The sequence below is a fragment of the Oncorhynchus mykiss genome, chromosome 12, assembly GCF_057628025.1.
Source record: "Oncorhynchus mykiss isolate SJ-2025 chromosome 12, ASM5762802v1, whole genome shotgun sequence".
In the NCBI taxonomy this organism is placed as follows: domain Eukaryota; kingdom Metazoa; phylum Chordata; class Actinopteri; order Salmoniformes; family Salmonidae; genus Oncorhynchus; species Oncorhynchus mykiss.
The window spans coordinates 54,241,037-54,255,279 of NC_143033.1; the positions used below are offsets into that span (position 1 = coordinate 54,241,037).

The following is a 14,243-nucleotide window of genomic DNA, read 5'->3' on the forward strand; positions in this document are numbered from 1 at the left end:
GCTTTCAACTAAACTCCTGGGACTGGAAGTGAATGGTGTAACGAGCGGAAACATCTGGGAATGTTACGATTCTGTCTTTACCTTTAAGTGTAGATTCAGTACAGATTATTATCACAGAAAATACTAATATTTCTCAGGTTGTCACTAATTACCATTGTAAACACTCATCATAGACATACATGTGACAATTACAGATGTGAATGTGGAGTACGTAGAACCATGCGATGTGTCTTAAATATAAGGTGTAGAAGGTATCTGTCAACATCAGGGTATTTACCTGGCAGATAGGAGGGAAATAATAGCAGTACAGATCCAAACTACTGTCCCCACAACCAAGTCTAATACGCACCATCAACACTGCTTTGGAGTATCCTGCTCATTTTATTTGGACCAAAAAAATTGCCTAGTGACAGATTTAGCCGTCTGTACAGTCAGGGCCCAGTTTTCAGAACACCAATTATTTTATGAGGCACCAGCTCATCAATCAAATGTCCCTTTTCATGCTGAGTGACACAAATGAATTCTGTTTCCTTCCCTGGTACATAAACACAAAAGATGGACCCCGTCCCCCATGTCAGTTGTCGGCCCAGTATTCACAGTCCTCCACTGAGTAGGGAAAGTTGTATTGGGATGGTAGTGGTAATTAGAGCCTGCGTCCCAAATGACACCGTATTCCCTTTAGAGTGCACCATTGGGAGGCAGCCATAGATTTCCTGGGTAGATAGCTGGTGGAGTGGCTGTGACTGAGTTTGCTCCATTTATGTCACAATCTTTGATGGCAGGCTGATTTCACAGCGGTAGTACTTGACTGTGTGCCGCACTGTGTGCAGCATAGATGACACTGATAGATGACACCGAGTGTTGGAAAACGACATCAGAGCTTCACTGAAATCTGACTGTTAATGCAAATAATATTATATTTATATGACTATTTACTGTATATTGTAGATTTGTACCCTACTTTGCATGATTCATGATGGGTCTTGTCTAAAGTCAAGGGTACAGAGAGAATACAGGGAGAGTAAATCGATTTTTGCAATGCTAATAAGTAAATCAATTTAGCCCACTGTAGAGTTATAGATTAAAACAATCTAAATTGGATATTTGTAAGTACATTCTATTTATGGATGTAAAATGTTGTGCTTTACATAAAAGGAAACTGTGGCATTGAACTTCATGAAAAGAAAATGTATGCAAAGCAAACGTGTTTCAAGAGGCAATGCCTTCTTGCTAAATGGGAAATAAATTCATAGGCAATAGATCCCTCTTTATTAAATTATTTAACAAGTAACCATGAAAAATAAATAAGCCTAGGTTTACAGCTCTATGAGATGTGATTTCTCAATGCATTCTTGTCCTTGGCCCTAAACGCTACAGCTGAGAATGCTGTTCTTCTGCAACCAGCCTATGCATAGCAATTTGTTACATAACATAATTTTCCTTGAGAGAAAGAAACATTTTACAGTTTAAGCACACACAAAGTTGCATGTTAACAATAGCCGAATGTCAAAGGAAGTTTACAAAGCACTATCCAGTCTGGGGTAGGTGAATGCGCTGTTTGGTTCAAACACATCAGAGGATTCAAGCAACACAGTTCATGGACCTTCCAACCCATCTATTGTGACTGCAACTTCACTCTATTGTGTCAGAGAGTACTTTACTTGTTTTGTGGTGTGTATTTGTTTAAACATGGGGAAATGCCATCTTTTAGGTGACTCAAATTTAGTTTTAAAAGGAATAATGAATATTTTCATTGCCAAACTGGCCGTGTTATTGTGTTGTTAGACCCTGTCTGACCGTCTATTCCCTCTGTGTTCCAGGTGGCACCTCTCGGTGGTCTTCCCCGCCCTGCGACTGCTGCTGCAAGAACCACAAGGGAGAGGGCGAGAGCGGCACCTCCTTCAACGAGCTCTCCACCTCAAGCTCCGAGAGCCAGTCAGAGGCCAGCTCACCCCACGGCACCGTTATCTGTGGGCCGGTGAGCCAGCAGTCCCACGTCCATGTCCAGACCCTGGACCGGCCGCTGAAGAAGGGCCCGGTGCAGATGCTGCAGCAGTCAGAGCAGCGCAGGAAGAGTGATCTCCTCCGAACACTCACTGCCAGCTCCCGAGATACCAGCACCTGCAAGAAGAGGCCGGCCAAGGAGAAGATGACCATTGAGGAGGAGCTGGAGAAGTGCATCCAGGACTTCCGCAAGATCAAGATCCCTGAGCGCTTCCCGGAGAGGAAGTACATGTGGCAGGCAGATCTACTAAGGAAGTACCGTCTCTGAGAGGGATCCAGTTAAAACACTTAGGCATCACAGAGACAGCAAAAAAACAGGCATAAAACCATGACTGTTTAGCTAACTGTATGTGTGTATATATGTATTGGCACCCTTCCAATTTACTTGAATAATTCCCTATTTCTCCACACCTTGTTATTGGGTTTTCAACATTGCAGAACTTAAGTTAATTAACTTACAATTTAAATGTACATTTATTGGCACCCTTGAGCTACTACTTCGTTGCACACCCTTTGGCCAAGATAGCTGCCAACAAATGCTTCTTGTAGCCATCAATGGGCTTGCTGCACCTTTCTACTTCAACATTTTTGGACACTGGGTTGAACTTTGTACTCCATCTGCTGATTTCACAATGTCTTGCATACATTCAACGTCCCCAGAGGCAGCAAAGTAACCCACAGCATTATCGAACCTGCCCCATGATTGATCGTAAGGAGGGTGTTATTTTCTTTAAATGCTTCATTTAGTCATTGGTAAACATAGGAAGACCCCACTGCTGAAGGAGACACAAAAAAGCCTGTTGAACTTCTCAAAATAACTACCGAAACAAGCTTAAATCCTGGGGGAAATGTTCTGTGGACCAATGAAACTAAATTTGAGCTTTAGCAAAACAGAAGAGCGCTGTGTTTACTGATGACAAAATGAAAAATTCAATGAAAGACCCTCCCCTACAATCAAATATGGGGGAAGTTTGATAATTCTGTGGGGTTCCTTTCCTGCCTCTAATACTGGAGTCCTTGTTATGCGCAAGGCATCAATAAATCTTCAGATGATCAGGGGATTTGGAGTCCAATGTTCAACCCAGTGTCCAAACTGGGTCCCCATTGAAGGTTGTGGATCTTCCTGCAAGACAATGACCCCAAACACACATCAAAAATCACCCAGGAATGGCTCAAGAAGAGATTCTTGACTGTTCTGGAGTAGCCAGCGAAGTCCAAATCTAAGTCACATTGAAAACCGATGGTGAGATCTGAAAACAGCAATTGGTGGAGGCCACCCCTCAGAAATGTAAGAACCACAGCAGTTTGCTTCTGAAAAGTGGGCCAAATTGCCAGGAGAAAGTTGCAGCAAGCTCAATGACGGTACAGGAAGTGTTTGTCTGCAGCTTTCTTGATCAAAGACTTTGCAACCAAGTACTAGCTCCAGGGTGCCAATCATTTTGTCCATGCCATTTGTCTTTATTTTCTCAATTAAAATTGTAAACATAAGTTTACAAAAAAAAAATGGTTTTGTTTGTGTTGAAAATCCAACAACTTATTTTAGAATTATTTAAGAAAGGTCCACGGGTGCCAATATATTTGGTCGCAACTGTATGTATGTATGTATGTATGTATGTATGTATGTATGTATGTATGTATGTATGTATGTATGTATGTATGTATGTATTGATGCTCATCGCCACTGCCTCAGTGTCTACTGTATGTCTTATGCTTTAGGTTCTGGATGACTGATCTCAATGGAATAATGGCAATGGACAAAAGACATCTCTTTCTTCACCAACTGCTTCCTGTATGCTCAAAGGGTATATCTGACTGCACAGTTTTATCCACAATCTTTTGAAAGCACTAAAGAGCACAATTGGTGTGTGAGAGATTGTTCTACACACACTGCTGATTTTTGCATGCAGATTGCAGTGTCTACTGTATGTCTTATGCTTTAGGTTCTGGATGACTGATCTCAATGGAATAATGGCAATGGACAAAAGACATCTCTTTCTTCACCAACTGCTTCCTGTATGCTCAAAGGGTATATCTGACTGCACAGTTTTATCCACAATCTTTTGAAAGCACTAAAGAGCACAATTGGTGTGTGAGAGATTGTTCTACACACACTGCTGATTTTTGCATGCAGATTGCACAGAAATCGAAGATACGTGTGTATCAGAATGATAAATGATTCATGCTGTCCCGATAATGCACTTTCTAAAAATACCTGCTGCCAGAGCGGAGGGGATGAATAGCTTCTTTGATTTCAACACTTTCAGGAACGCAGGCAACTCCAGAGGAAGTATGGGCTTTTTTTGGGGGGGGAATTTGAAAAACACCGAAAGATACTGTATATCAAAACAGCTTTCAGATGGAAATGGGAAGGGATACAGATGAAGGTGTTCCTTAAGGGGTGATGAAGGATGGGTTTGTTTTAATGAGATTGAAGTCAAACACAAAGAAACACCAATGACTGAAAAGAGGGAGTAGTCCTGTGCAAGTGCTTTCCTCAAAAGGTTAACTACAGTTACAGCAGGTGTTCACACACACACACACACACACACACACACACACACACACACACACACACACACACACACACACACAGAGATAGATCAGGGGCTTATTTCAACAATGAATGTGTGACATGAGTGCACAGGAGAACAGACAGGATAGCATTGCTGAACATCCCATGACAGATTGATGTTTTCTATCGTAGTTGTTGCCATTGTGGTCAATAGATAATGATTATTAGGTGCTGGGGTACATGGACAAGGGTAATAGACATGGTTGATGACATCCCTGCAGATATTGATGAGACTTGTAGGTTATTGATGAATATACGCTGCTCTTGTTTTCACTGAATACCACATCTAAATATTGTTTGTTTTCTGTATCCTTACATGCCTTGGTGAGGATCAAAGTACATGGGAATGGGGGGGGGGGGGGGGGGGGTGTTGTTATCAAGTTCATTATGTAACAAAGCAGTAAGCACAGACATGCGCTAATAATTTCCAGAATAATGTAATTATTTTGGGAATATTACATTTAAGATTATGACTGATGACACAGGATGACACTGAGTCCAAGTCCTCCTGTTGCATAACTAACACACTTGGCACATCTTATTTTCTGATCATGAGATGTACATTTGCGGCAGGGTGGCCTTGTGGTTAGAGTGTTGAGCTAGTTACCGAAAGGTTGCAAGTTTGAATCCCCGAGCTGACAAGGTACAAATCTGTCGTTCTGCCCCTGAACAAGGCAGTTAATCCACTGTTACTAGGCCATCATTAAAAATAAGAATTTGTTCTTAACTGACTTGCCTATTTTAATAAAGGTAAAAAATATATAAATGGACTGCAATGTATATTTAATTGCTAATGCAGTACACACTTCCACTTCAGTACAGCTAGCTGCTAAAACGTTCAATGCTAACTGAAAAATAGATCTATGGTCTCGCTTGCAACGAACTTAAAGGGTAGGCAGCATTAATGTAAACACATGTAACATATGGATTTGCATTAATATGCACATCAATAGCTCACGTTTAAATTTTTCGAGGTATTATATAAAACCGATCAGAATTCTGAAGCCTGCCAATGCCATGTTGGAAAATGTTTTCCAGGGTGTGATGTAATATGGTGGACCCGGCAAGACAGCCTAGTTCCTATAGCTCCAACAGAAAAAACTTCAAATGTAAAACTTCAAATGAAACCAAATCGTTTGCACTCATGACTAATGGTTTCAATTACATTTTCACCAAACTTACAAGCAAATACTTTATGAATTTATTGATACAAATCAACTTGCTAGTTTTCTAGCCAACTAGCCAGCTAATGTTAGCACTACCAGCCTGCTAACATTACGTTAGCGCTGAATGAGTCAGTCAGTTGCTATCAACACCCAGTTTACAGCTACATTAAAGTAAACCAGCCTAGCTAACCAGCACAGTTATGGTCAGTAAGCTAGAGCTCAACTACCGGAGACCAGTTAGAACACAACTAACACAACACAACTAAAACCGCAGATCAAAAGACCAGAGACTTACTGATTGATGGCTGGGCCCCATCCGATGGTAAGAGTCAGGAAAAATCCAATAACTATAGCAAGGAAAATAAAAAATAGATTGATTCCAGATGTCAGAGCACTAGGACAAGGTGGAAAAAGTTACAAAACTCCAGTTGTCTACTTCACAGAGAACATGCCGAAAAAGAAATTAAAATAGATGAGGTACTATAGTTACACAATTAGAGAAAGCTGGTATAATTGTACAGAGCCTGAGTCTGCAGTGCTAACAGGTTCCCTCTAGATAACACAGCCACAAAGTCAGTGAAGCCATGAGGTGTGGCTAACATTAGCCAGCATAAGCTAGCTAATGAACTAGCATACAAACTCGGCAAGACAGAGTAAATTCTCCATATGACGTTGAGAAATAGTGCATTGTGGGTAGTTTAGAAGATATCCGGAAATAAGTTAATAAATACGTTATAACCCAAACACATAACTATGTTTGTATTTATAGGTAACCAGATCGTGACTACAAGTAAGTTTTTGATCACACTGTGTTTTTACATTGGTGAGTAATGCTTCCTACCATTTAACGCACTCCTGCAGATTACCACTGGATTTCTTAAAACGCTACTAACGGGAGATGACATGAACCTGCGGGCTAAACTAAGCTTGATTGCAATGAAAAAAAAGGACAAACCAGAAGTTCAGTTGATCTCTCGTTGTTACCATGATTAAGATACCAGACAGCTGGTCCAGATTCTGTTCTTGCAAATGATTAGGACCACACCGACCACACCGCTCGCGTCCCGTCAACGAGCGTCTGCGTTGCCAAGGGATAAAATTGAACTCCTTTATATTTCTGACGCAGATCGCGCTGCAAGTCCTGCCTTTCCCATCTCCTCATTGGTTTATAGAAGCAGGTACCCACGTGCCATCTCCTCATTGGTTATACCCACGTGGGTGATTGAAAGACGAACTGTGTTGCCGGTCGGTGTAGTAATACTATGAAAGTTTAGATGCCAATCACCATATAAGTTCCTCCTGGAAGGAGGAGAGATGACTAGAAACGATTTGGTTGACCGTTTTATGTGTGGATTAATTGTCGGAGTAGAGGACCTTGTGCATTTCAGGTAAAATAACAACTCAATGTTTGTATCCCAGGACAATTTAGCTAGCAACAGCAGCTAGCTAAAAGGACAAATTAGCTAGCAAGTGCAAGCTTGCATGCTTTTTGACCTGTTCCCAAATTAATTTAATTGGTTCAGAGTTTGTTTTGATATTTTAACCTGCGTGTCATGATTGCGTTTGGTGTACAGGGACAAAATAAATATATGCACTGTGGCGCACGATGGCGCACACGCGCAGCCGGTTTGGGTTCCGTGTAAGGCTGATGAATGTAAAAATACTTATTTGAGTATAAGAATATAGAAGTAGTAGGCCTATATTTCATTCAAACATTTCAACTCAAATGGCAAAAAATAGTGTAATATATGCCATTTGAAATATCTTTATAGACGACATTTTCATTTGATAAATAAACATTGATTATATAACTCAATCACGATTTACTTAAATTCTTTTCAGGGATATTTTTTCCCCCGATTTTGAAATGACCATATCAGACAATTTTATTTTAAAGATGGTCGTTTTCAATGGATTACATCAGTTGGAAACAAATAAAATAATAAGAGTAGGCTATACCATCAACATTATTTTTCCATTCATCAGCATGTCGAGTAAATTTCCACAGTAGATTTGCCGTGGTAAACAAGGAAATACTTTATTTTAGTTATATGAAATTATTGTCAAATAGATACATCGGCCTTAGTCTGCTCATAAAATAGAACTACATTTTTCCAAAGATAATACCAGCCAGAAGGCGAAAATGTTGACTAAAAGATAACATTGACGTCAACGTTAGGGAGCAGTAAATCGCTGGCCAATGTTGGTTGCAATTGAGATCAGCTGTGCCGATGACTTTAGCACATATTGATGTTTTAACGAGAGATCAGCTGGCGATAATCTGTCACTTTTTGATGGTTGCAATAGGCACATGATGTGCATCAGCAAGCTATACAAGATGATGTTGAGCTAATGAGCACTTGCTGTATATCAGATGTGGTACACTCAATTCAGCACCCTTATTGAATGACAACTCTATTAGATATTCTTCCACTCTAGCCCTGGCTTCAAAGGTCAAAGCTCTGGTGATGATGCTCTTGTTTCTTAAACCTAAAAATATATATATATATTTAAACAGCATGTCAACAGTTGAGCATACATTAATGTCCACTAGTTATAATGTCCACACTTTATACTTGACTTTGTCTGTTTGTATAAAGCACTATGATGTGAAAGGAATTGGATCTATCAAATCAAATTTTATTGGTCACATAGACATATTTAGCAGATGTTATTGTGGGTGTAGCGAAGTGCTTGTGTTCCTAGCTCCAACAGTGCAGTAGGATCTAACAATTCCCAACAGTACACATGTCATATGTCAGTTGTGCCGAGGTGAGGACGGAGTCAAGCGCAGGACACAGAACTGAGTAAAATAACGTACTTTACTCTGAAAAATAAATCAGACAAAATAATCCACGCAGGGATAACAAACCCTAACACAAACAGGAATATTCACGCACAAAACATAAATGGGAACCAGAGGGTTAAATAGGGAAATAATAATAACTTAAAATGGGAACCAGGTGTGTACACTCAAGACATAACAAATGGAAAAAAGAAACATGGATCGGTGGCAGCTAGAAAGCCGATGACGGCGCCGCACCAACTTCAGCGGAAGTCGTGACAACACACATCTCTAAAAGTAAAAGAATGGAATTAAGAAATACATCAATATTAGGATGTTATGGATATTCTGAAAAATGTTCAATACATCTGCTCATAGAATGTTCAATGACATAGGTCTTGGATACAATCACATTTTCAAAGCACAATTGTAAAGAAAATAATACCCATGTATACGACTATTTATAAAGATAGTTTTAGTTGCCCCTGCACTGCCCATTGTATGTATGTTCCAGAATCACTATGTAGGGATCGATAAATTATAATGAAATACCCAGCACAAATCTAAAATATAGTTGTTGATTTGCTATACAAGAGATTGTTGTTTTCTTAAATAATGCCCATGTACAAGCCATGCATTTGGACTACTATTAAGTTCATCAGTGGTACTGTTTAGTGCAATATACAAATAGAGGATTGGCAGTTAAAACTCTCACAAAATGGTTGTCCCCGTTTATTTATTCAGTCATTCATATATGATTTATTTTACCTACATACTGTATTTCATAATATTTATTTTTCATTCCAAAGTATTTTATCTTGTCAATTACATCTGTATAAAAGGATAGCTACATATAACTTATCATACAAAGATATTACATTCTAAGTAACCCAAAAATGTATTATATTTTATGCAGGTGTGCATTTATTGTCAAGAATCTTGCCCTGGAGGCAGCTCTGCAGAGTGGTCACTAGCTGACAGCCACAAAGTCATGAAATCTGATTTTGAACCTAATCATAACCCTAAATTGAGCCACACTGCTAACTTGAATGCCTAATCCTAACCTTAAATTAAGACCAAAAGCTCATGTTTGTTTTCATGAATTTTTATGATATAGCCAATTTTGACTTTGCAGCAGGCCCTTATTGCGGAAACCATTCAGTTCTGCCTCCAGGGCAAGATTCATGACAACAAAAGTCAACCTGCATATTGCATATGTAAATAATGACATCCATCAACAAGGTGTAAATGCATTCTCAGCCCTGTGAGAACTGATTGATAGTCTAAGTAGTACAGTAGACTGATGTTAATGTCGTTATTTTCATTATACCTATAGAATCATAGTGGGAGGTGTCTCAAATTGGCCTGTGCATAGCTAAATATAACCGATGATGCAGTGAACAAAAACCTCACAGTAAAGCAGTGAACAAAGCCAGCATGTATGAAACATGAACACACATGGTTGGCTCACATCAGTAGCCCTGTTAAAGGAAAGCCTGCAGTGTGGTTTTGTATTACATCCACAACAGCAAAGCCTATAAAGAGGATTACTCAGCATGTTAAACATTGAACAAAGATGGTTGTATGATGGAGATGCAATAGCAAATACTGCCCATTTTTCAGATGTGTAAATATGGAATAATTTTCATTGTGTGTTCATAGTACTGAATACTGTACATATTGGTTACAACTGGAGTCACTGAACTGATAGTGTGGATCTGAGTGCAGTTTTTGTTCATTCTGTTTTAAACACCATTATCCATGATCTCATATGGTTTACTATCACCTTACTAACACCCAGTACAAAAAAAGTCAGTCTTAAGTAAATACTTGTTTACAAGTTCTGAAAAAGAGCATAGTAGAATAAAAGACACATGGTGGCCTTCAAATGTAGATTGGAGCTTTTTTTGCACAATGTTGCGTGAATTATATTGTACATAACAGGAAGATATTTGTAAAAGATAAAGCTGTACATATTCACCAAACACACAGACACTATATAGCCACATGGATAAATATAGATCATACATCAGAGATCATTTTATTTGAATATAGTTGAATAATTCATTAATGATCAGATACAGAGCCTTGTCAGTCCACACCCCAAAAATAAAAATCATATTCAGAACTTGACAACTGTATAACTTTTATGCTACAGTCTGATGAATCAATGTTGATATGAATGCAAATAAGTATGGATCTGTTTTACATTAAAAATATATGTATTCCGAGAAAGAGAGGGAGATTAAAGTGTGTGATTTACTATTTCAGTTAGAGCATTCTGTCTGACTCCTTTGTTTGCTCGATAGTCATACCCAGTTACAGAGCCCTTGTAAGTGAATACAAGTCCTGTAATTTTGTTCTTATTACAAGTCCTTTTCAATGTGTGATCCATGAAGAAAACCACAATAGAAGGAAGCAGCCACGATAGACCAGGACATACAGTTAAAGTCTGAAGTTTACATACATTTAGGTTGGAGTCAATAAAACTTGTGTTTAATGTTTAACAAACTATAGTTTTGGCAAGTTGGTTAGGACATCTACCCTGTGCATGACACAAGTAGTTTTTCCAACAACTGTTTCCAGACAGATTATTTCAAGTATAATTCACTGTATCACAATTCCAGTGTGTCAGAAGTTTACTTACTCTAAGTTGACTGTGCTTTTAAACAGCTTGGAAAATTCCAGAAAATCAGTCATGGCTTTAGAAGACTCTGACAGGCTAATTGACATAATTTGAGTCAATTGGATGTGTACCTGTGGTTGTATTTCAAGGCCTACCTTAAAACTCAGTGCCTCTTTGCTTGACATCATGGGAAAATTCAAATAAATCAGCCAAGACCTCAGAAAAACAATTGTAGACCTCCACAAGTCTGGTTCATCCTTGTGAGCAATTTCCAAACGCCTGAAGGTACCATGTTCATCTGTACAAACAATAATACGCAAGTATAGAGACCATGGGACCACACAGCCGTCATACCTCTCAGGAAGGAGACACATACTGTCTCCTAGAGATGAACGTACTATGGTGCGAAAAGTGCAAATCAATCCTAGAACAATAGCAAAGGACCTTGTGAAGATGCTGGAGGAAACAGGTACAAAATTATCTATATCCACAGTAAAACAAGTTCTATATCAACATAACCTGAATGGCAGCTCAGCAAGGAAGAAGCCACTGCTCCAAAACCACCATAAAAAAGCCAGACTACGGTTTGCAACTGTACATGGGGACAAAGATTGTACTTTTTGGAGAAATGTCCTCTGGTCTGATGAAACAAAAATAGAACTGTTTGGCCATAATGACCCCCGTTATGTTTGGAGGAAAAAGGGGGAGGCTTGCAAGCCGAAGAACAGCATCCCAACCATGAAGCACCATGTTGTGGGTGTGCTTTGCTGCAGGAGGGACTGGTGCACTTCACAAAATAGATGGCATCATGAGGTAGGAAATATTATGTGGATATATTGAAGCAACATCTCAAGACATCAGACAGGAAGTTAAAGCTTAGTTGCAAATGGGTCAATGGGCAATGACCCTAAGCATAATTCCAAAGTTGTGGTAAAATGGCTTAAGGACAACAAAGTCAAGGTATTGGAGTGGCCATCACAAAGCCATCAAATCAAATCATGTGTTAAATGACCTCAATCCTATTGAGAAAGGAGGCCGACAAACCTGACTCAGTTACACCAGCTCTGTCAGGAGGAATGGGCCAAAATTCACCCTACTTATTGCGGAAGGCTACCCGAAACGTTTGACCCAAATTTAACAATTTAAAGACGATACTACCAAATACTAATTGAGTGTATGTAAACTTCTGACCCACTGGGAATGTGATGAAATAAATAAGAGCTGAAATAAATCACTCTCTGCTATTTTTCTGACATTTCACATTCTTAAAATAGAGTGGTGACCCTAACTGATCTAAAACAGGACATTTTTATTTGGATTAAATGTCAGGAATTGTAAAAACTGAGTAAATGTATTTGGCTAAGGTGTATGTAAACTTTTGACTTCAACTGTATAAACAAATATTGTTGTTTTGTGTTGTTTTGATTAAAAGAAAGGTCCAGAACGTGTGCATGTTGCTATATGAATTATTGCAGATCATTTAATCTGTTATTGTGAAAATGTCAAAACTGAAATAATTACCCCAAAAAGATTTGCAAAAAAAAAGATAAGCACAAAAGTGTGGATTGTGTTGTGATAATCCTCCACTGGTGTATGATTTTATGAATAAAACGTCATTTAACACGTCTTTGTCACGTTCTGTCCTTAGTTCCTTTGTTATGTCTTTGTTTTAGTTTGGTCAGGGTGTGAATTGGGGTGGGTGTTTTTTTAAATCTATGTTGTGGTTATGTGTTTGGCCTGGTATGGTTCTCAATCAGAGGCAGATGTTGTTCGTTGTCTCTGATTGAGAATCATACTTAGGTAACCTTTTATTATTATAAATTATTTTCTGTTTTGTGTCTTCACCAGATAAGACTGTTTCGTTGTCGTTTTCATTCTTTCACTTTGTTGTTTTGTTATTCAGTGTTCAGTTGATTTATTAAATATTAACATGGACACATACCACGCTGCGCATTGGTCCGATCTTGACTACTCTTTGTCAGAGGAGGATGAATTACGTTACAGTCTTTGGATACAAGAAAAGGAATTTTGGAAATGTACAATTACATCGAATAAAAAAATGCATTCTGTACAACGACATGTTGGTTGGATTTCTTCTTGAGTTGTGAGGAGATTTTTATCAAATATTCAGAACGAGAGTAACTAAATTGAAGACTTATCACGACATGATGCAGATACGGGATGTAGATAGTTTGTTAAACTAGGCAAGTCAGTTAAGAAGAAATTCTTATTTACAATGACAGCCTAGGAACAGTGGGTTAACTGCTTTGTTCAGGGGCAGGCAGAATGACAGATTTTTACCTTGTCAGCTCTAACCACTAGGCTACCTGCCGCCCCTATAGTACAGTTCTCAGATAATTTATTAATAACACAGGGCGGGCAAAGGACAGGTCGAGGACGGTCAGAAGTTCTTGATCAAATCAGAGTCAGGCAGGTACAGGACGGCAGGTAGGCTCGGGGTCAGGGCAGGCAGAATTATCAGAACCGGGAAAAACTAGGAAACACAACTTGACAAACAGGAAGATGGAAAGCACGCTGGTAAGACCTGACAACATATGTGGCAGGGTCTACAGGAAATCACGGGCTACAAAAACAAAAACAGCCACGTCACGGACACCGATATCTTGCTTCCAAACAAACTAAACACCTTCTTTGCCCACATTGAGGATAATACAGTGCCACCGTTGCAGCCCGCTAACAAGGCCTGCACCCCCCCCCCCCCCCCCCCTCCCTCTTTCTCCGTGGCCGACGTGAGTAAGACATTTATACGTGTTAACCTTCGCAATGCTGCTGGCCCAGACAGCATCCCTAGCCGCGTCCTCAGAGCATGCGCAGACCAGCTGGCTGGTGTGTTTACAGACATAATCAATTGCTCCCTATCCCAGTCTGCTGTCCCCACATGCTTCAAGATGGCCATCATTGTTCCTGTACCCAAGAAGGCAAAGATAACTGAACTAAATGACTACCACCCCATAGCACTCACTTCTGTCATCATGAAGTGCTTTGAGAGACCAGTCAATGATCTTATTTCCACCTTACCTGCCACCCTAGACCCACTTCAGTTTGCATACCGCCACAACAGGTCCACAG

At 39.5% G+C, this 14,243-nt stretch overlaps 1 protein-coding gene across 1 annotated transcript in view; it reads left to right on the forward strand.

Moving 5' to 3' along the window:
• LOC110537771 (BTB/POZ domain-containing protein KCTD16-like) overlaps nucleotides 1–13,227 on the forward strand; it is a 102,219-nt gene extending 88,992 nt beyond the window's left edge. The window contains exon 2 of the mRNA XM_021624146.3: nucleotides 1,821–13,227. Within this exon, the coding sequence (XP_021479821.1) occupies nucleotides 1,821–2,272 (452 nt within the window). The 3' untranslated portion in view covers nucleotides 2,273–13,227. The remainder of the gene's footprint in view (nucleotides 1–1,820) is intronic.
• Nucleotides 13,228–14,243: the final 1,016 nt, after the last annotated feature.